Raw genomic sequence first — 24,063 nt, 5'->3', positions numbered from 1 at the left:
ACCACAGATGTCTGATCTTTCCAAACAAAACCTCGCTGCGTTTTGAAGATATTCTGTTCACTTGCAGTCGGACAGACATACAAATTTCCTGTGAATGAAAATGTTTAAAATTTGATAGAAATCTGCAAATTTGTTATTCAAACTAATCACAGAGTTTCGTTCTCAAAGCATTTTGAAGTTTATTGTGCTGAGAGACGGACACAATTCCAAAAATGCATTCCCAAAACATGAAGATTCGTCAAAATCTCGAGGTCGAATTTTTTCAAGATTACAATACTTTCTTTTAGCAGCCTTAATGTAGAAACAATAACAAAGTGCTGAAGTAATTAACTAAAAAAAGCAATTTCTTACAGTTTTTTTTTTGTTTTGATTTCGAATTAACCAAAATAAAGTCAAATTATAGCCGCTATTTTAATATTATATCAATAAAAAAAAACTCAAAGGACCAAAAAAAAAGACTAAAATTACTAAAGAATTCAAATTAAAAACATTTGAATTAGTTACATTCTACTGTCGATAACAAAAAAAAAAAAAAAAAAAAAAAAAATCAAGCCTGTTTCTGTCTATATTTTTAGTTGATTCTGTTTCATCAATCGTTTCTGTAAGTGATACAGAATTTGACAGAAAAGAAATGTCATAAAACTCTATACATTTCCAACAATCCTGGAAAGATACCTGAATCTTTTTTCTTGTGTTAAGTCGGAGCCAAAAATAGAGACGTTTTGAACGGCGGATATGGAATTGAAAACGAAAATATGAGATTATTTTTTTTATGGAAGCTCAAACGATTGTTTGCTTACTAGACGATACGGAATTCATATACACCGGCAAGAACAGCCGAAGTCTGAAGATCACATCAAGAATGTTTTTGAGAAGTGCTTTATCAGAATCGAAAACGTATCCTATTTCGTCGCTTTTTTGTCAACTGAATCGATGTATTTCTATGGAAATTTTCAAATGCGATTTCATACAAATATGAATGCAAATATCTGAAATCAGTATTCTGAGAGTAGTGTGTCAAGACTGAGAGTAGTTGGCTCAAGAATTTGAAAGTGTTTTGACTGTTGACAGTGTCTTTATAGTAGATGATCAAACTTCAAGCCACTTTTTTAATTGTTATTTTTGTTACTTTATTACTAGTGTTACTTTTAATTGTTATGATTCTGTCTATACTTTTTATTTTCTCAATAACGAATTATAAAAAATGTAACGTAGTCTTCAATAATATTGGTTTAAGAATTAAAAAAATATTTTAATGACTGGTAGTATCCAGGTAACAGTTATCAAACTTTTTTAGCACACTTTCGCATTTTATTAAATGTTGTTATGACATTACCGACAGTGTTTCCTTCTGTTATTAAAAGTATAATAATCGCCAAAAATGTGAACTCGAAATTTTTCTGAATCTGCACGTTTTAGATTTCCCTGGAAAAGATCATTTTGGGAATTATATCTGTCTCTCTGTCTGTGAATATCATAACTCAAAAATGGAGCATAGACGAATAAAATTTAATACTTTTTAATATTAAAATTATAGATAAGTATGAAATTTTAGAAAAACCAGTCTAAAGGAAGTCTGTTTTCACGTCCTTATGCAATTAAACACAATAACTCAAAAACGCTAAAACTAGATGGATGTAATTTTGTTTAAAGTTTTATCATCACAATTTAAATTTTAGTTCCGAACCGTCAGTGGGTTAACAACTGTTGTTTAGTTGGTAGATTGAGTTTTTTTGCGTAAAAATCAAATCTGCACCATACATAGAGTTAAAGACTACCTGCCAGAGTATCAATTTATGAGCATGCGAATACCTTAAATGAAAAACGCAACAAGAAAATAGATGAAATTTGGGGTATGTGGGGGTGATAACAAATTTGTATCAATTATCACATGCTCTTTATCAAATTTTGAACTGAATTGCTCAAAGGAAAGAGGTCTAAATGTATACTCTATTCTTTTTACTAAATGAATTTTGGTGTATGATCTTAGCATAAAGATTGCAGATATATATCTGAAGTTAGTCTAAACCGTCAAAAAGATACGTATATTATCTGCTTGTCTGTCCATGTTTATATGAATATGATAACACAAAAATGCAAAGATCTTAATAAATGATATTTTATATGTGACTTGATATCAAAACTGAAAATCTACAGTAAATTTTGGACCCAGTCTATCAATGGGAAAGATTCAAAATTTGTTTTAGCCTTTCTAAACACAAAACAATTTTCATCATCATGGAGCATAAATTCATTTCTTCTCGTCACCAAATGCGATCAACGATAAAAAACATTTCATCCAGAAAGTTTACTTACAGCATAGTTTACACGTACTTTATAAATTGTTGCTTCCAATAGTTTCTCAGAATTGCATCCATCTACAGTCCATCTATCAGTAATACACGTTTCCCTAGTATTTTTCCCATGCTTGCAGCTGCATGCTATGGATATTTAAACAAGATCCTCAACTGAGAGAACTGAATTCTTAAGAACGAGAGCATTTAGTCGTTTTGACAAGAAGTAACGAAGGTTCATTAAATCGGGATGGTCACCGGACTAGTCCACCTCAGCCAATGCAGCATGCTTCAAAAATGGCATATAGGTAAATACAAGCATGTGCTGGAATTGCTAGATTGTGCTAGATGTGCTGGAATTGAATCTTTTTATGCCATTCCTTCTATTTATCCTTCAATGCGTCATCTGCTCTTATATGTTTGTGGTAGTATATACTACCTCCCCTTAAAGGTTGAATTATAAATTATGCAACTCTCTGTATTGGAAAAGAAGATTTAAAACATTTATCGAAAATGAAAGCACACTATTTACTAGAGCTTAAAATGGAAAACACTGACTGAGAAACACTGACTTTTGTATAATGAAAACATATAAAATATGTACTGTTTTCTAAAATTGAGATGGATATCCTGTGTAGCATAGCTTAAAATAATACACTGGGAAAGTCGTTAAAGAAGGCATGCTTTGAGAAATGTTTCAACACATGCATTAAAATGTGTCCATTTCTTCGCATGACAAAGAATGACATCGGAGGACGAAAATTCCTAACACGAAATACATTTCATGGAATGTAAGCAGTGGCATTCAAGTATTTTCAAAACTGCTGTAGTAAATGAGTCACCAACGTCAGAACTGGATAATTTATAATGCACCCGTCATGACAATGCTTTAGGCTTGCTTTATTTTCAAATTTCGCTGAATAAAGTCAGTTGTCTAACTTTACGTTTTGTGTCAGATCTGACATTTTAATTTAGCTTTTTTTTAAATATGTATTGCCTTCTCACTTTTCCATGAAAGCTTTCATAATTATGATCTACTCTGATTTCCTGTTATTAAATACATATAATATTGTTTACTTTTTAAAGCAGAGAGATTGATCACCCCAAAACTTTCTCACAGACTCTCTAATAAATGTGTCATGCCAGAGAACACCTTACATGTCACTAGCATGCAATAGTTACGATATATTAACTTTTGGCGTAAATTTAGCATGCTTTCAGAATCTATCGTGTCATCCTTGACGAATTATTTGTCGATTAATCCCTGGCATGTGTTCATAATATCCAAAAATCGAATTTGTGTTTTAGATAGGTTTTTCTCAACCGATTGAAACAAAAATTTGACACAAAACCGCACTTGTAATCACAAAATTCATACCGAAATTGGTATATTTATGCCAGTGCGTAATTAAATGATTGCGTTTACATGTTTTTGAAAGCTCAGACCGACAGAGAATCAACCCGTGGTTAGATTTGGCTCAAAATTTGACAGGTGTCTACAATATAGATGTTAAATCTGTGTACCGAATTTTATCTCTTCGGTAGCTCTCTTCGTTTTGTAATTAGCGTGCTCATTTTTATTTGAACAGCCGGGAAGACAGAGTTCTTCTGAACAGATTTTTTTCCAAATTTGACAGAAATCTGCAAATTTGGTGTAAAGACCCTATACCAAATTTGAAGCATCTAATTCAAAAAGGTTTTGAGTTATCTTTGTCTAAGACAGACAGACGGACATTTTCCAAAAATGTTTTTTTCGAACTCAGGGAGGTTTAAATTGTGGAGATTCTTCAAAATCTCGAATTCGAATTTTTCGACCTTTACTATACTGTCTCTATACTACGTATACTAGAAAGTAAAAAATTTACTGTATGTCTATTTTTTGTATAATTTGTAAAGTATTGTTTATATGTTTATTCGGTTATACATCTTCTCATTGCAGTCTCAATTCAGTTGCAACCATGATAATGATAAAATACTTCATTTATACGACACAAATCTTCGGTTATACATAGCTTTTAATGATGAAGATGATAAGGATCTTCTGAATACAGATGTCACTATAGAGAAGAATATGAGCTGTGATATCGATATATCCACAACGGACTTATTAATAGAAGATAAATTATCTGGTGTTAATTTGAACGACGGTGTAGAAAAATGTGAAGAAACTATTCCACGCTCCTTTAAAGATGCATATGGATTCTACCGAAAAAATTCGAACTTATTTTGTTCTTCAAAACATTAGTGAAAAAGCAATAATGAACTTAATTCGATTCATTATGCTGAATGTATTACTCAAATACATTTAGAATGTCAGACAACTATTAAACATCTATCAGAATTCTCTTAAATTATATAAATTAAGAAATGCATAATTTGTATTCAAGATATGTAATTTAAATTTGATTTCATCACTTGTATACTAAATAGATTAAAAATTTAGTCATTGTTTTCAATACAACGCAGTAATATGCTAGTACTTTATGACTTTGAAATAAATTTGCATTAGTAGCATTTTATTTATAGATAGCTGATATATCTGGTGTTGCTCTGGATTAACATCCTTTTATGTATAATATTTTTAACGTAGATACTACTTTTATATAAAATATTATTATATACAAAAACCATGTATTGAAATAAAAGAGAAATAAAAAAGAGTACTTGAACAGTTCAAAGTCTTGACGTTGCCCAAAAAAGAAGTACCTAATATAAATTTCCTTCTTTCACAATCATTTGTGTTGAATTTTCTATAAAATTAATAACAATTGAAAAAAATTGCACGAAAATTAAACTTTGTTTAATTTAAATGTTTTCTCGTAATAATTCCCTCTGAAGTTTCTACGGGAAAATGCAAAATATTGGTTCATTTCTTATATCCTAAAAACTCTGTTGTCGTCGAATATCTGTTTCATTTGCTTCCAATTTTTGAAAATACTCTTGCCTCCGGTTAAGCAATTGACTTATGGCTGCCTTTACGCATTGCTAAATCTCTATTTTGGAACAAATGATAAAATAAATGATAAAATAATGTTTTTGATAAAAAGATATATATTAAAATGAAACAGAAATTTAAAAAATATTGATTAAGTAGTTCAAAGTTAGCATTAATCGCGCCTTTAATTTTGAAAAAAAAAATAATAATAATAATAGTCGAAGGAAATATTGTTCAGAAATTTAATTGATATCTCTGAAAGGGTAAAATTTTGAATTTTAAAATGGTTTAAAAATACGCTATCTACCAATAAGTAACTGGACACCTATGATAAAAGAGATAAACAACAATTCATACATATTCAGTAGTTAGTAGAGCCTCCACCTGAAGCAATTACAGCCTTAACATTCCAGGCATATTTTCCTCAATTGTTTGGATGATAGACAGTGATATTTCCTTCCACTCGTCTTGGAGAAGACATGTAAGCCCTTCCACCGATTTTGGACGGTTGCTGCACCCCTTCATTCGGCGATCCAACTCGTATCAAAGGTTTTCTATAGGATTCAAGTCTGGACTCTGAGCAGGCCAGTCCAGTCGGTTCGCCCTATTGTCATCATACCAATCCATAGAGGATCTCGCAACATGACAAGTGGCGTTGTCATCCTGGAAATAATGATCCAACCCGTAAAATTTCCACAGCGTAAGAAGCACTTTGTTGTTTACAATAGTGGAGTAGGAGTCGGTGTTAAGCTTAGCTTGAAGGGTCCCAGTCCATACCACGAGAAATATCTCCAGATCATAATTCCACCTCTGCCAAACTTTATTGTAGGCACAATGCATTCAGGAAAAAGGCCGTTCTCTATGCATACGCAAACCCAGACTCTGTCATCCGACTGATTGAACTTTATTCACCACTCCAGAGAACGTATTTCCACTCATGCACGGTCCAATTTCGATGTGCCTTGCACATCGAAATTGGATGCAAAGCGAAATTTCAAATGGTTAATTTCCAATTAATTGCATATTTAATTAATTTTTAAACTTTCAGAGTGCAACAATATTTTTTTCTCTTGACTTAAATAACAAGTGTGCAAAATGTGCTTGAATTCGACTTCATTGTTTAGGAGATGTGGAACTTACATACCTAGATACAAAGGGTTTTATTCATATTACGGTAATCAAAGTTACTTATTAAATCTTTGATTGTAAGTCTTTAAATTTATTATTGCTTGCCTTTAATTTAAAATTTTTTACATCGCCTTAAGTCAATCCCTTGAAAGACGTGTAAAGGGTGCTTTCCTGTATTTGATAATCTTTAATATAAGGAGATAAAGCAAGAAACTTCATACAAATGTGGAAAATTTTTTTAGGTTCTTTAAACAGCTAAACGCCGAGATTATACCGGTTAATCCACTTAAACAAAATCCGACGCACGTAGTTTTGCATTTCATCCAAACAAAAAAAGCTGACAGATTGGACGGGGGGGGGATATAACAATCCAAATAGGGTTAGTGATTAGTCAGTCATTCAAGGACTTACACACACACACACAAACTTGGGACTTGAAAGAAAGTGAGCAGGAATAAATGACTCATCTTTTCTGATAAGATAAAATGCAAGAAATATATGCATTAAATAAATGCAAAATGCTATAAAAGGTGTTTTTAAGCAAACAAAATTCTTTTTTCTAATGTAGAAGTATTTTATTTTAATTATTTTGTATTTTTTAGTCTTTATTTTATAACTAATTATAAATAATGAATTTTAAAAGCCTTTTTCTGAAATTCACTACCAAGTGGAGCATCTGATAAGAAAAAAACTCTTAATTAAATTAATCGATTAACTGACAATGAAGCTCTGAAGATATTAAAATGATGTATTGTCATCAAGAACACATAGGATTCAAAATTTCAAAACACTAGCATATCAGAAAGATATTGAAAAATCGATTACAAAATTCTCTCTAATGAAAAGGAAACAAATCAAGTGTATAAACAAGAAACTGGAGAATATAATTCAAATTTGAGACAAAGTCGAAATTCGTGACTTTACCTTTTAATTTTTATGTCTAGTTATCCACATGTAAATTGTATTTCACAATTATTTATTCTAGGAGTTAAAAAAATTAAAAGATTTCCCTTAGCCGGTTTCATACTAAATCTTATGAAGATCTACAAATTTGTCTCAAGACCGTATTTTAAATTTTAAATTTCAGTTAGGTAGCTTATTGCGTTTTCGGGTTATCGATGGCCGATGTTTTAAGTTTGATGGATTTAGTGCAAAAACTGTCTGAGATCTACAGGTTAAGAAATAAAACTATAGGCGCAAATTCATAAATCAAACTCGTTGCATTTGTTAATCACCATGATCCCACGCACAAAGCAGACAAACGGACAGACTTAATATAGATGAAATGAGTCCAAAATTTGACAATGCCAACAACTGTGATGTAAAGCTCATATATCATATTTTATTCTTCTTGCTTATTACTTTTTTGAATCGTTGTGTTAACATACATTAGAATAGACATAAACACGGGTGACGGGATTGATTCAAAATTAAATATACGTAGATCTGCAATTCTGAGGATAAAACAGAAGCTGAATTTCCTCCATTTAACTTTTGGATGTTGTCGTATTTACATGTACACGAACAGAAAGACTTTCTGGAGATAGTCCGCAATGGTAGAAATATAGAATTTTGATGTACCAAATTTCATCTATCTAGCTCGTTGTATTCTCAAATTATCATGCTCATGGACGGACAAAAGCAATTCTTTTTTTCTTCGGATTCAGGATGGTATAAAGCCTGGAAGTTCATCAAACTTATTATATTTTGTACATGACAAAATGAAAATGGTATGCAAGCGAAACCAGGAAACATTCCTCCTTTTGTTTTGCTTCGAACAGAAATTTCAGAATAGCTCTAAGTTATTTGGTAATTGTTAACTTTCGGGATATTTCATTATCTTAATATGCCGACGCTTTAATGTCGTGAAACTGATTTCATCTGTTTTTAACTGGAATTTTGCGAAAAAAGAAATATTACTTCTCTGATAGGAGCTGGACAGTTTTGTAGTGAACATCGTAGTATTAAATAATGTGAAACGATTAGGCAGTTACACTCGAGAAATTGAAAAGAAAAAAAAATCCATGTTTTCTCGAACAGGTGAAATTCTTAGTTCCTCTTATGCCAACTCATAAAAATACTGTTATTTCTGTGTTGAATGTCAAATAATTTATGAATAATTATGTAGAATTCAATTCAAAAGAAAAGTGAATGTCTAAAATATTCATGAACTATTATAAAATTTTTTATCGGTATTTCATTTTTTTTCTGTGACAAATGATTCTTTGATCAAAAATGTTGACCACTTCTTTTTAGTTTTGTAGAATAAAAATCATTATTAAATTTGATTTGTTAAGTTTTTTCTCAAAACTGTCTCATTAAATGAAGCGCAATAAAAATTAAAATCAAATGAAGTGCATTCGTCTTAAGTTCCTCAACTAATATTTGGAAGAATAAATGACGAATTTCATCTGGCATTGGTCTTTTCTTAGATAGTTACAAAACTGAAAATTCTGCAAAATATTGAACAGCCACAAGTGTTTGATACGACACCAAATAATTTAACTACTTAAAACTCAAGAACATGTGTTGCATTTTAATATTCTAAAATATTAACAATGGTTCAAAATGTCAAACCAAATTGTTCATAAAAAACAATTATTATTCATATAAAATTCTTAAGTATTTTTACTTTCTAATATATGAAGCTTGCAAAGAGAAAATAGGTCAAAAAATTTAATGTTGTGATTTTGACGAATCTCAGAATTTTAGACAATCCTGAGTCCTAAAAGCACATTTTTGGCATTATGTCTGTCTGTCTGTGAACACGAAAAATCAAAAATGTTTTAAAGTACACGAATGAAATTTGATATGTGATATTTTTTGATATATGATAAATTTTGAACAAAATCCATTCTCAGAAAGTTTGTCTGTCCACGTGCAAGTAAACAAGATAGCAACAAAATATAAAGAGCCAAACAGAAAAGAAATTTGGTATGCCATTTTAATATCTAAAGTATAAATCCATATAAAAATGTGAGCCAATTTTTTTCAAAAATTTGACCATATGTCGGTCTGTTCATTCGCTTGCATTAAAAAAAATAACTCAAAAACGTAAAATTTTGAAAAATGGAATTTGACATATGATCTTGTTGCTAAAATTGTAATTCTGTGTCTAAATTCGGTTTAATTTGGTCGACAAAAACCTCCCAAAATGCATATTCATTTTTCTTCACTAAACTACGAAGCTCAAAATGCTAAAGTGCTAGACTCTGAAAATAAAATTCTGAATATATGGAGTTCAAAGTCTTACCCTAAGTTCCCAGGAAGTATATTCGAAGGAAGGGAAGCGTGTGAAAAATTTCTAGAAAACCACTTCCGCTGGTTTTCTAAAAATCTGAAAATGCATTCATGTGGAAGAACATGGTCACCGTTCTTACGTGACGAATTTCGTCTAATATTGTCCTTTCCTATGTATACGACGAGAGTGAAAATGCTGTACTGCTATCTTTCTTATAATCCTGAATTGAATGACGACCGAAATAGAATGAACCCCTGATCTGTTATGTAATTCTTAAATTCTAGCAAAATAAATAAAAAATGTTAATACAAATTGTAAAACAAATAGTTGTAACTAATCCGAATATTTCTATAATACATGTTTTAAAATTTTAAATTGTCTAATTCTTGATAAATTCAGACAAATTTCGTCTTAAAAGGCATCGTCCTTTCTGAGGTATAAAAATTTTCTGAGTCCTTTTAAAAACTTTAATTAGCTAGGTACGAGTTATTTTATTTGTTTATTATCTTTTAATTATTGCATTCATGGTATTCCATATTGTTTATTTATTAAAATTCCTTATTTATTTATTGAAAAATTCTTAGAATACAATTTTTTGATTATAATTGCTACTTTATTTATTAAAATTACTTACTATAATTTATTACATATGTATTATTTATTAAAAATATTATAATTTCAAAGAAATACTTACTACCATTTTTTATTTAAGAATTGTCGCTTACTCTTGCCGTATTCATATTTAGAAATAGTTTTTCTTTATTCCAATTTCTGAGTAAATGGAAATTTTATAGTGGACAATAATTCTAATTTTTGAATAAATAGAATTTTTATAGCGGACAATAATTCCAGTTTTTAAATAAATGCAATTTTTAAGTTGGATAACAATTCAAATTTTTGAATAAATGGAACTTTTATTGTACTCATCTAATTTGAGTCAGCCAAATTCAATTTTTTTAGGTCTTTTCTAAAAATATTTTTTCTTTTTTCTGTGTCCATTGAGCTATAATTAAATAACCAGTTATAACCGTTTCAGCCCAGTCGGATATTTGATTCCCCAGCCAAAGGAAGTGAAAAGTGTCGCATTTAATCTGGGCGTCTCTGAAAATGCGGCGATCGTATGCATGGAGTAGGAAAAACCTGTGAAACACGATAAATCAAATGCCGCAATGCGATTTCCCGTCGGCTGAACTGGAGGCCATCCGGGCCTGTTGGATTCGGTTCATTTTCACGCTCGTCGCAAGCTCAAAAGAAAAAATATATATATAAATTTGTTTTTTCAAAATAGTAACTGAATTCTCCTAAGACGAATGTAATTTGGAAATTTAAAAAACTATGTTAGAGTTATATATAATTAGTAATTTTTTTTTTTTTCAATTCTAGTTAACATTTAAAAAAAAAAATTTGCTAACAGTTTTGAATAATAATATCAATTAGGGGTGGGCTCTTTTTTGGTATTGTTAGGACTGTAACTATTGTCGAAGTAATAAGAGAAGTGCCTCGGGGCCCCTATCATAAGGGTCTCTGATTGAGAAGGAAGAAAATATATAAATTTTAATTTTTTTTAAATTGAAAAATTAAATTTCGCTAACGATATTTATATTTTCACGTTTTAATTTAGAAACTAGTTATTTAATTAGAAATAAAGTTTATATCGAATTAAATAAATTAATTAAAACCAAACTCCCTCCCCCCAAAAATATTAATAAACGAGTTTGTTTCATGAACATACATAACATAACGCCATCCTGTGCCCCCGGTGCCTATAACACTAAGTTATCTAACCAGTTAGATGAGCACAAGATGGAAGGAAGAAAAAAAAGAAAGAAAGAAATTGTTGGTAGAAAGAAAGAGACGACAGACCATCCAGGGTTCTCCAGAGAGAATCCCATCGGTGTCAAATCCTACACGACTGTATTTAATTTTTTGGTGACGTAATAACCGAATGGAGGCGACAAGGATACTTAAACAAATGGTCACTATAGGTTCAACTTACAGGGAAACGAGATTACTAACTGAAAAAATTGATACATTGAGAACATCTGTATGACATGTATAAGCATATAAATAATCACTAAAGAGTCAGAAATCTGTAACGTCCTTCTGAGTCTTGTGGTTTTCATGAACATACAGATGGTTATCAAAATAATGGAAACATCTTAGATTTATAACGAATCTTTTATTAGTATGGTGTAGGACCGTCTTTGGCATGTTCGCCTAGGAATCGATTCATACAAGTGTTAAATAGTATTTAGAGGAATATTATACCATTCTTCCTGGAGATATCGTGGAAGATCTAGGAGAGATGCCGGTGGAGGATATCAATTCCGTATTGAACGCTCTAAACTGGACCATAACGGTTCAATTATATCGAGGTAGGGTGACTGTGCGGTCCAAGACAGATGTTTAACTTCATCCTCGTGTTCATCAAACCATGATTGGACAAGTCTCTCTGCATGGATAGGCGCATTATCATCCTGGAAAATTCCATCTCTTGCAGGAAACAAAGTTTACATCATAGGATGAACCTGGTCAGCTAAAATTTCTCTATAACCTCTCCTCAGTGATACTTCCTTTCAGGGTTATGATTGGTCCATCAGAAAACCACGATATGGCTGCCGATATCATGACAGATCCACTTCCATGCTTGACAATTAATTGGAAGGAGACAATCACGATCATACGCTTGTGCAGGTGTCCTACAAACGTGCACCCACCCTGTCGTAGGGAAAAGTGTGAAACACGATTCGTCAAACCATATGACTTTCTTCCACTCATCAATCGAGCAGGTTTTGTGAGTGTGACACCACTGTAAACGACGTTTACCATTAACATCTGTGACAAGTGGCTTGTGAATAGCTGCTATGCCATAAATGTTTTGTTTATGAAGGTGCCTTCTAATTGTAATCACTGACAGTGGAGAATCCAGATGGCTATTGAGCTTTGCGGTCACTTTTGCTGCAGCTGTTCGCTTTTTAGACATTACAATCCGCTTCAATACCCGTCGGTCTCTTTCACTGAGCTTCTCTTTCCGTCCACTATTTTGCTTTATCGAGCTTGTCTTGCCGCGCTGTGTGTATGCTGGCATTACTTTAGACACCATACCTCCATAAACGCCTAAAAGTTGGGATGTTTAGGTCACACTTGCTCCAGCTAGACGTGCTCCTATAATTTGGCTTTTTGAAAATCTGAGAGGTCAGACATTTTACGCTTTTGCAAAAAATTCAAGAATTACAGAACTTCAAAAAAGCTAACACATACTACCAGAATATATACATTGCTACTTATAAAAAAACTGGCGGATATTATTATATTTTAATGCTTACGAAGCTCATTCAGAAATGTGTGTTTCCGTTATTTTGATGATCACCTGTATATAAACAGAGTGCTATCTAAATGAAAAAATATAAAGTATACTGAATAATTTTCGACTTAAAATCTTACTTTAATTATAATGTATATGTTCAATATTAAGCTCTGTGTGCTCTCAAATAGTTTCAGATATCATATATATATTTTTTTTTTACTTAGCAGTATTAAATAAAAAAAAATAATAATAACATATGTCAAAGAGACATTTATTGAGAAAAACAATTTCATTCCATTAAAATGTAGGAGCTCCTTCAATTATCAAAATAAATAAATAAATTAATTAATTAAAAAAAAATAAGCAACCATATTTAGAAAACGAAGTAGTTAAACAGAGAAAAACAATAACATGAGGTCCCTATTATCATTTGTTACCCAGGATTCCAAAGTTTCTAGTTGTGGTTCTGAGGATAGTATCAAAGATCTTGTCATCATCGTTTTTATGATGAATGAAGGTTAATGGTTTTTTAAAAAATTGGTTTTGTATAGTAAAATTCTGGAGTGAATTAAGGACCCTAAAAATTATTCACTTGTGATTGCTGAGAATTATACAAATGGGTGTGCATTTAACTAAAGAAAACAATCCTGAAATAATTTTGCATTTAGTTTTGAATTTGAATTAATCAAAATAAATTCTAATTATTGAAGATACTTTACTAGTAGGGTAATTAGAAATTCGAGGGACCAGGGTAAAATTCTAATTATTGAAGATACTTTACTAGTAGGGTAATTAGAAATTCGAGGGACCAGGGTAAAATTCTAATTATAGTCGAATTCACAATAAAAATGCTCAAATGAGCCAAGTTACGCTGTTTATGAAAGAGTTGATGCCGGCCATTTAAAATTTTGTTTATTTATTTATTTTGCATTTATTGACATTCAGCCTTTCAGCATTTAATTGTCTGGGATATAAGATAGACAAGTAATTTTCCAATAAAATTTTACAACTGATTTATTTTTTTCTTTTTTATCATTAAAAATATTTATGTCAGCTATTGAAACAAATTCTATTATTAATGCAATTACAGTTTACTTCGGACAAAGATTAATACCTGTGTTTTCGTAAAATTCATTCTGCTATTAAATACAATGAAATTTCGCCCAGATCAGTTGTTTCAAAGTTTCCGTTAAGCCCCGAAATAGTGGTGTAGGTAGATTAAGTGGCACTCAAGGCACATTATGAATTTTATAATTTCAATCTTATGATATTTATTTTGATTTAATTTCTTTGTTATATTTCAGGCCTCGCAATTTTTTTATGATTTTGTTCTAACATTTATATTTTCAATAGAAAAAAAGCAATTATACTTTCTTTTTCATAAATAAGAGTGTGTTTTAAAATCTTTTATATTTATTTTTCTATTTTTTAATGCAAATGAACATTGTTGTTGCTGTGTATGTATGCCTATTCCACATTCTGTCCTAAACAACTGGTCGAATTCAGTCAAATGTTGCACATTTATTATTTAAGATAGGAGAAAGAATATTGCCAATTTTTTAAAACCCAAAATGAAATTAAATAAATTTATTAAATATTCAGTAAATCGAGATATTACCATTCTTCTACATTCATTTTGAAGGAAATTACATCACAAAAAATATTTTTAAACCATCTTAAAATTCAAAATTTTATCTAATCAATGATATTACTTTAATTTCCATGTAATTTTTCCTTCAATTTTAATTAATTTTTCAAAATTTAATAAATAATTAATTAAATGCAGGCTATTTTGAAATAAGGAAAGTTATTGATACTCCGTTGCTAAGCAACGGTAAGACTTTAAGTACAATGAATTTTAATAATGAAGTATTTATTAATAATAATAAGACAAATAATACTGGATATAGCTTATATTCAGCGTGTAAGCGTTATTCAGTGTTAAAATTTCAGAATATTGTTATTAAAATTCTGAAACAACACTAAATAAAAATTTTAAAGTATATGATTACAGTTACAACGATTGATTTAGTTTGTTTCATAGTTTTATTAATAAAAAATTCATTATTTAATTAATTGACCTAAAATGTCTTTAAATCATTTCATATACTTTAGTATTTGTAAAGAAAATTTGGCAAATACGCAACAAAATTAGAAAATTAATAATCGGTGGTTTTTTAAAATAATCTATTTCAATTCGTATTTTCATTTTAATTTTTAAAAAAACGCTTAGACGATAAAAGGTATTTTGTGTATAATATTATTTAATAATAAAAAGTAGTTTTTACATTAAAAAAATTAGACACAAAAATATTTTGATTCCAAGTAACATCAGGTTTATCGGCGAGTCTTTAATGCTATTCAAAATTCCTAATTTTAAATATTATGGAATTTTAAAATCCATAATAATAATCCATAAAAGTTTGGAATAAAAATTCCAAACTTTTTTTCTGAGTCATTCGCTAATAAAATTTTCCAGATATTTAATAATAATGCACTCCCTCAGTTTTGATTCCAAGGAGAGGGGAAGAGCATTATTTTCAAAAGTGGGGGGATAATTTATTATTTCAATTCTATGTTCAGTTCGAAAACATTGGGTGGAAACTGTGTTTAAATATTCGTATTAATTAGGTGAATAGATGTTTGTGCTTTAAAATAGAAAAAACATGTAATCCCTCCTTTCTTTATGAAGATCTATGCGCGTGCTCGTAGAATAAACTTTCTTGAAACGTGTTTTCGGTGTAAGCGTTCTTACAAATTTACTTTCGGTAAAAGCTGTGCGCGAGCACAGCTGAACAGAAAACAGTTCTATTTTGTTCTTTAGTGTTGAATGTCAATATTAAGTTGGTTATTATCAAAACATTGATGGGTATTTTATTTCGGCTATGAAATTGCGTTGTTTGAAACTTTTTAAAAATTCCACTTTATATTTATTGCATTATAAACTACTTTACTGGGAACTGGCTATTTATTCAGAAATAAACCTTACATCAGAAGTTAAAAACTCTTTTAAGCCTCTATATTCTGACCGAAAGTCAAATGATTCTTTTCATGCTATAGTAAAGCAAACGAAAATGGCTTCCTTTTGACTGAATGGGTTTGCTCCCACTGAATATATTCAAATCCTAGTATAAATTTACACTTTTAATACTATGATCAGGAATTGAATTTCATGTATGAATCTTATTGCGTTTTCGAGTTATCACAATCACATTCATACGTATAGACAAACCGACAGACAATCCATCTTTCAACAGATTGAGTCCAAAATATGACGTAGATCTAAAATTTGGCTGATAAGACCGTATATCAAATTTTATCCTTTAAGCTTTTTCATGTTTTTGAGTTATGTTCTCAAACCAAAGAATTTCGTCCAAAATTGGATGGGCATCTACCATTTTGATATCAAGGTCGCATAAAATATTTCACCCGTCTACTTTTTCGCATTTTTGGATAATCGTATTCACAGATAGACATTTTTTTTTTTTAATTCAAGGGAGTTTTTTTTTTATATATTTTTTTACACTCAGGAGAGACGTGAAAATTGGAGATTCATTAAAATATAGAGGTCGAATTTTTGACAATACTTTTTGTTTCTATAATTCGCATACGAGAAAATAACATTTGAAGCTTCCTTTTGTTTATAAAAATCTTGAACATTAAAATTCTTTAAAAAAAAAAAGAATTTTTTTTTTTATCGAATTGCTCTATCAACGGTTCAAATCCCGAACTTACAGATGAGTGATGCTCATTTATGAAACGTCAAACGCACCTTTCCTATTTCATTTTGTAATCCATTTGCAGGAGGATAACGGTTGGGCGGTTGTGATAACACAACACAGAATAGGAGAAAAGAGCTTGAAAAAAGAACTCAACAAGAGTAAACGACATTTTCTAAGCTAAAAAGGATAGTAAAGAATTATTTAACTATTTAACCTTCTTAAGAAATAATATGAAATAATAAGAAATAAGATTATTAAATAAAGAGTGTGCTTTTTAGGCTTTAAACGTTTTATTTTAAAAAAATGACTCGTTTTTTTATTTAATGCATCATACAATATCCACTCGAATATTGTACAATATTTAGGGAAATATTGAGCAATGTCATAAATATCGAATATCATATCAATCATATCGTACAATGTGTAACAATATTTAAAGATCATGGAAATTTTTTAAAATATTGACACATTAACATTCTGGCTCAAAAATAATAGCGTTAGTTTCAAAATTCATTTCATTTGAAATTGCATTTACATTTTATTAAAAACGAACTGCGAAAATGTTTCATTAAAAGTCAAATATTATATAATATTGTGAAATCAAAAGTGGAAATGGTACAATGAACAGCATGAACTGTATTAGGAAGACTCTATTGTAAGTTCAACATTAAACAACAACGAAAATATGATGAAAATGATATTGTAAATTCTGTGCTTATCCACTTTGATCAGCAATGTGAGAGTACTATTACTCATTCTACATTTATCAAATGGAAAATATTTTCTGAAAAATAATATTTTAATTTTTTAATATTTCATATATATTTAAAAGTTGCTTCTTTTGAACCTCACTTTTTTAACTTACTAATATAGCAAATCTTACTTAAGAATGAAGTCGCGCTCTTTTTTTCCCCTTTCAGATCACATTTTGAATAAAATTGTTAAAAAAAAGATATTAAATTAAAAAGACAATCCAAGACTAGATGTGGAAGTTGACAATATTCCTATCGAGCTGAACGCCAAATTCCCATCATCGACTCACGCATCTCAAGTGTTCGGATGGTTCAGTAGATAAGATATGCCTTCAGCAAACCTAAAGGTCCCTAGATCTTTTTCACTCACTCAAGATGAGTTGTGAAATTTGGGTTCAAAAATAATCAAGAGATTCCCTAAAAATATACATTTTTCATGCGCTAAAAATTAATTTTGGGAATATTTACAGTATTTGGAATGAATTTATTAAATACTGGAAATATTTTTTATTAGAAAAGAATTAAAAAGAAAAAAATTGCATTGTGCAATATGACCGGAATCCGATGTTCATCCATATAAAAAAAGTCTTCTATTTTTCACTGTTTCAGTATTGTTTCACAATATTGATTTTGTAATAATGTAGTAATGTAAATTTTTGTAATTATGTTTTTGCAATAATGTTTTGTGATGTTTTTTTATAATATTGTTTCACAATAAAAAATATTGTAGGATATTTTTTTTCGCAAATTTCCTGAATGTATAGAGTGCTACTAGGGCAGTTAATATCTCGAGTGAATGAATGACATTAAAAATTATTCACGTATCACTGAGGGTACAAGGAAGGGACATATTTAACGATCGAAAATAATTCTTTATTGTTTAGCTGTGACAAAATGAGTTTGAATGGTAGACAATATTTTAACATTATATGAATGAAAGAATCAAGGAATTTTAGAAAAATTCGAATGAACCATCTTCTACTGTCATAAAATTTACCAGTTTTATCAGAAGAATATAATAGAGACAAAACCAATTTCAACAGTATGTTCGTAAATGTCTGAGAACAGCGAATAACGTATCTTTATGATTGTCAAATTTATCTCATTCTTTAACAGGATGTGTCTATAGGGATGCTCTTTGAATGATACCAGTATTATTTATCATAAAAAAGGAGCAGATTCTAATGCATTTCATTTAATGTTCTAAAAGTTTTATTTTAAACATACTCTGCAGAAACAATATTCCAGTATATCAAAAACAACGTTTTAAACAATGCAGCTCGAATAGTTCTGATGTATTTCGAATTACTTTGTTTTAAGAAATAAGAGCGATTCTTCCAAAAGGAAAATATTTTTTATGAGGAAAAAATTGGGGGAAAAAAAACCCTAAGATTTTTTTTTTTTTTTCCAAGAAAGTCACAATTTCTTTCTTCCTTTTTTCCAGATAAAACATTTTTTCTTATTTCTTTCAATTTCTTTTCTTTTTTTCCTTTCTTTTTCTTTTCATATTTCATTCAAAAGAATAAATAAATAAACTCATAAACATCAAATAATTTAATTCATCTTCATTGTTATTAGTTAATTATTTATAGGAATTGGATTCTGAATTTACCATAATGCTGCTTCTGTTTGGAATAAATAGTAACCTAGAATCTATTTGAAATGCTATTTCTTTTTGATAATTTCTATTCTTATGATTAATTTAATAATTGGAATGCTTAATCCAACGTTTACTATATAATTAATCAGCAATAAAGCATTACTTTAATTTTTATTTATTTTTTATTTGATAATCCCTTTTGGCATGAGTCAAAATATCATCTAATACTGAAAATTGAAGGGAAGTGATGCTGGCTCAGATATCGTCTTTGCCATCTCGCCACACTTCATAATGGAGTATCCTGTCCTAAAATAGCCTTTATTCTGAAAATGGGGCGATAATGTAACCAAGCTAAATTAAAACCTATTTTCTCTTGAAAATATCTTTTTATTTAAACCATAGAAAACTGATTTCACTGTCTTTCGACTTTGTAAAAATAAGATAATAAACAGCTCTGAAATTATCTTCAGTTTTAATGCTCCAAGTTCATTACTAACGTTTGGTTAGAAAAAGAAAACTAGCTCTCCAAAACGAACGCTCTTCTGTTGTTCGTATCAGCTGTGCCGAGAAACTACTATCGCACTACTGAATTCGATTGGTGAAACAGTGAGGGAGAGTCTTACATCACGTGATCTGTGACGTAGTGGACTTGATCAGCTGGTTGGTTTCTGTAAGCTGTCAGAAGGGTGACAACGACGTAAGTTACAGGACGTGTTGGAAGTTTTCTGCTGTGGGTCCTTAACAAATATTGTTGCGATCAAGTACGTGCAGTTGTTGGCAGAATCAGCATGAAACATAGTGTATCGGGTGGTAAGTACCAATAATCCAAAGGGCATTCTTTATACCTAAATATTGATTTACTGCCAAAAAAGTGAGAATCTAAGACTTTAAAAGTTTTGTCATAGTTGTGTGTGATCATGCACAGTTTAGCAGAAGGGGGAGGGATTTCAGTGAAGTTTGAAAAAAATACTTTCGAAGTAGAACGGAGTTGTGTTTAGGCGTTTCCACGGCTAAATGAGATTAACTCACTCAATTGAGGACATTCTTAATTGTTTGGAACTCGCTTCCGCGGTGCTAGTAGGTTTTGAAACCCCGATTTGCTGTTGTTTTCCTTGTGATTATGGAAGTTGATTATGATCAGTTATTTTGTATGTAACATTGTTGGTTGCCCGTTGTGAAACATACCATCCTAGTTTTTTTTTAATTTGTTTTTTTTTTTGCATATATTAAAGACTTTGGAATGTTAAAGATATTTAGATTGAATTGATTATTTTGTAAAGGAATTTGTTTTCTTCATAAATAATCGATTTGACTTATTATGCAAGAAAGAAAATATTTTAAATTGTCTGTTAGGGTCATAATTGTTTACGGTTTCCTTTTCGTTTTTATGTTTGCAATAATACAATAACAGTTATTATAATAATAGTACAACATTTAGTAGAATAATTTAGTTTTTAAAAACATCTTAGGCGTATTTATATTAAATATTACAAATTCTTGTTTTCTTAATGATTGAAAATGAACTCTTTTGGTTTTATATTATTCTAAACCGATTCCTTTAAATTTAGAAAAAAAAAATATTCAAAAATATTATTACATTTCTAATGATGAATTCATTATATTTGATTGAATACTGGAAATATAAATCAAATCAAACATATGATAAACAAAACATTTTTTGTTGCGATTATATATATATTAAAGTCAATAAAGTATGATAAATAAAATAAATTTTATAAGAGGTTTTCTGCTAAAAAGTAGTTTAGCATTTCGAGGTTATGATTTTAGAGCCATATTCCTTACCAAGAAACGTTTCAAAATATTTTGATGATATACGATGATCTTGTGTTCGATATCCCAAAATAAACTCTTGTAGAGCAGTATTTTTCCGGAAATCGAACCATGCAAGACCTTCTAATCAAGACTGATAACTCTAGGTGCAATTCTCGACATCTTCATTACGATGCACTTCTACCTTCCTGTCACGTTACTGCATAAGTATTGTATGAGTAACTTGCCCAGTATTATTGCATCCATTGTTTAAAGCTCGGGTTTTTGTGAGGCATTGCATAAGAGGAACGCTTCTGAAAGCTAAAATACATTTTTCATCTTCAAGATTAGATAAATTTAATAAATGGCTCTTTAACCAGAAAAAAAAAAAAAGCAGAGTTGGGTTGGGTGGCTTAGTCATGCTTTGAGAAAGGTTTTATCAAAGCATGATTAAACCACCCGAAAGTCTTGTTTTCTATGACTAGTAATTTTACAAATTACTTTAGATGAGCTCTGTTATATCCGAGAGTACAAAAAGGATCGGCAATGCAGACTGATAGGGACGGGCTCCAATCCGATTGACTATATTTTGGAATAGAGTGAATTGACTGTATTCAGATTTGCAAAAGAACATAGATTCATCTTTTTCATGGGTCAATACACACCAATCATGAAAATATAAATACATTTCGGAACATTCATTTGATTGAAGAAAAGAAGAGTTGGGCATCAGGAAATGCTATTTTAAATAAGCAGTTGGTTGATTGTGTGTAATATAATAACGCAAGAGGCATATATGGTTATGTTGCGCCAAATATAAGATATGGTTGCTTGTTTTATGGCTTATGACACAATGGTCTTTATATTTGGCGATGTTGCATCAAACAAATTACTGAAATTCTGGAAGGTTGTGGACTGAAAATAGTCGGTTAAAGTTTAAGGCGAATATTTAAAATTTTGTCTTGCCTTTCATTAAGAATTAAATAAGACAGCTATAAAAATGGTCAGAAAAATTTGTTTAGCAACCGGTATGATATTTAATTATATGAATTACTCATTATTAAAACTTATAAAAGAAAACAAAGCATGTTTTTTTTTTATATTGCGTTTTTAGTACTTAAGGATGTAAACTTCAACTCTCATGCAGTCATTGTTTATATAAAAACAGTTATTTTTTAAATAAGATTTAAATTTTATTTAATTTTTTTTTCCTAAAAATGTTTGAGTTTCCGTTCGGCAAAGCGATCTTTTAGCTTTATTCGGTATGGATTTCTGACGTTTAGTGATTCAACTTTCTTCATTTCATTGACGAATTGAAATTTATCTGCGAGTAAGTTTCTTAGTTTTCGCGTCATAAAATGTTCATAATTGCTTCGGAAGCGGGAATTAGGAAATAAACGTCGATTTTCCACTCTGATTAAATTCTGTTTAATGATTTCGATTTATTTATTTTCCTCATGAAAAATTTAATCGTACCTGAAGATATGTTTCCCTTTTCCTTAATTTTGTTTTATTTTTATTATTTATTTCTTTTTCAAAATATCGATTTTATAATTAATTAGATTCGAGATTTTCAAACTTTTAAGTAGAGAACAGACATTGCAACAGAATGCAAATATTTTTTTAAAGCTTTCTAATCAATATCAGTCAGAACACAAGAATTCGTACGTAAGAATTTTTTTTTTCCTTTTTTTCTTTTGAGGTTCAGTTAGAACATAAGAATTCTCATGAACGAATTCGGAATAACATTTAAAATTAATTTACTTTTTCGAGAATAATTACCAAAATCTGTATGAAGTTTGGCTATTATAGCACCCTATTTCTAGTAATAATTTTCTTTAAGAATTGCTGCTTGAGTTAGGTTTACTGAATTGAATGGCACAGAAGCCAGGTTCGCATATACTGCGTGTATAAATAAATGCTAGCTATTTTAAGCCTACTTCCTTCTCATAATTGTGTGCTGAAATAAATGTAGCATAGCAGGCATAATCCAACAATGAACACTGAGTTGTGACTGTTTAAAAAGTACTCTGTAAGATATAAAATATTGTTTGGCTTATTAAAGACTCCCAATTTGCAAAGAGTGAGGGCATTCATTTCGAAAATACGGTTACTTATTGTAGTCCCATAAAAATGATTGAAGTTTTCCGTAAATAGTTTTTATCCATCTACCATAAGTAGTGCAAAGTATTGAAATGAAAAAGAAATGTTTCGATTTAATTCCCTGTGTTTTGATTTTTTTTATAGATGGCCCAGTTGCCAGTTTCAGGGCAGAGAACAGCAGTACATTTTGTGTCACTTTTGAAAATCAGAAAGTGGTGAGGGGACGAAAAATGTTATGTTCTTGACGCTACTTGATCTCGTTACACTGCTGAACCTTCTTCTTTCGTTTCAAATGAATCAGTTATGTCTTGCTAGGGTATCACTATGTATTGGAATTTTGAGAAAAGGTATTAATTAATATATTCGCCAAAATAAGTCACGTCGCGCATTTTGCAAAAGAATTTTTTAAAAAATGGGTCGAAGTTCAACGCTTTAGATTGGTGATGAGTCATAAGGGATAGAATGATGCTGAAAGTGCCGCTTCTTCTTTCTGACCAGGAAACATTAAAATCAAGTATATCCTTTTAACGACTTTATTTTAAATGTATGCTTTCAAAGAAATAGTTTAGTCACAATTTCTACATAACTCTTAACAAAGAGCACTCCTCGAACTGATTCCAGCAAACAATTCCAGAGAGATAATGCAGAAGAATGAATACGTAGTAATGCTAAATAAATTTCTAGGAAGCCTCGTTTGCCGTTTTTCTGGCACTTGACTTGCAAGGAAAGCCCTTTCTCCCTTTTGTTACTACAGAATTGATTATCTGAAAGAAATGATCCCCGTTATTCAGAGGAAAAAGCAATGACTTCATTTCTTCCTTTCCTTTTTGTATTCATTTCTTTATCGTCATTTGCTCTTGGTGAGGAAGTTTGGCTTTCCATTAACATATTAAGCATAAATAAACTAATGCTATTAAGAGGTATCGAATTTTTTTTTATATCCGAAATTGCGTATTTAATTTCTGTATGTGAAGGAATAGTTTCTTTATCGATTCATTTACCTATTAGTAGAACGTTTCGAGCTATAGATTATTTTTACGCTTGAATTGGAGATATCAGATCTTGTGAAAGAAATCTTGTGTGAAATTTCATCTTGAATGACAGAAGACATCGGTATCTAGTTATTTATTGAAGAATGGGTGTTTTACGAACTTTTTATATAAAGAAACATGTGCTCTGTTCAATGTATAATGGACGTTCTAAGAAATGTT

At 30.2% G+C, this 24,063-nt stretch overlaps 1 protein-coding gene across 3 annotated transcripts in view; it reads left to right on the top strand.

Annotated features, from left to right (window-relative positions):
• The window catches only part of LOC129960159 (atos homolog protein A-like), a 102,002-nt gene that overhangs the window by 14,837 nt on the left and 63,102 nt on the right, over window positions 1–24,063 (top strand). For 2 of the 3 annotated variants that reach the window (XR_008783539.1, XM_056073348.1), the window contains exon 1: window positions 19,666–19,789. The exons of the other annotated variant lie outside the window; for it this stretch is intronic. Coding sequence is in view for 1 of the 2 variants with exons in the window: in XM_056073348.1 (XP_055929323.1) it covers window positions 19,768–19,789 (22 nt within the window). In the remaining variant the exon portion in view is untranslated. Of the gene's footprint in view, window positions 1–19,665; window positions 19,790–24,063 lie in introns of those variants that run through there. 3 annotated transcript variants of the gene reach the window in all.

Source organism: Argiope bruennichi, chromosome X2 (assembly GCF_947563725.1).
Source record: "Argiope bruennichi chromosome X2, qqArgBrue1.1, whole genome shotgun sequence".
NCBI classification, from domain to species: Eukaryota; Metazoa; Arthropoda; class Arachnida; order Araneae; family Araneidae; genus Argiope; species Argiope bruennichi.
The sequence above is the reverse complement of the archived record's forward strand: the minus strand, read 5'-3'. Positions and strand labels throughout refer to the sequence as shown.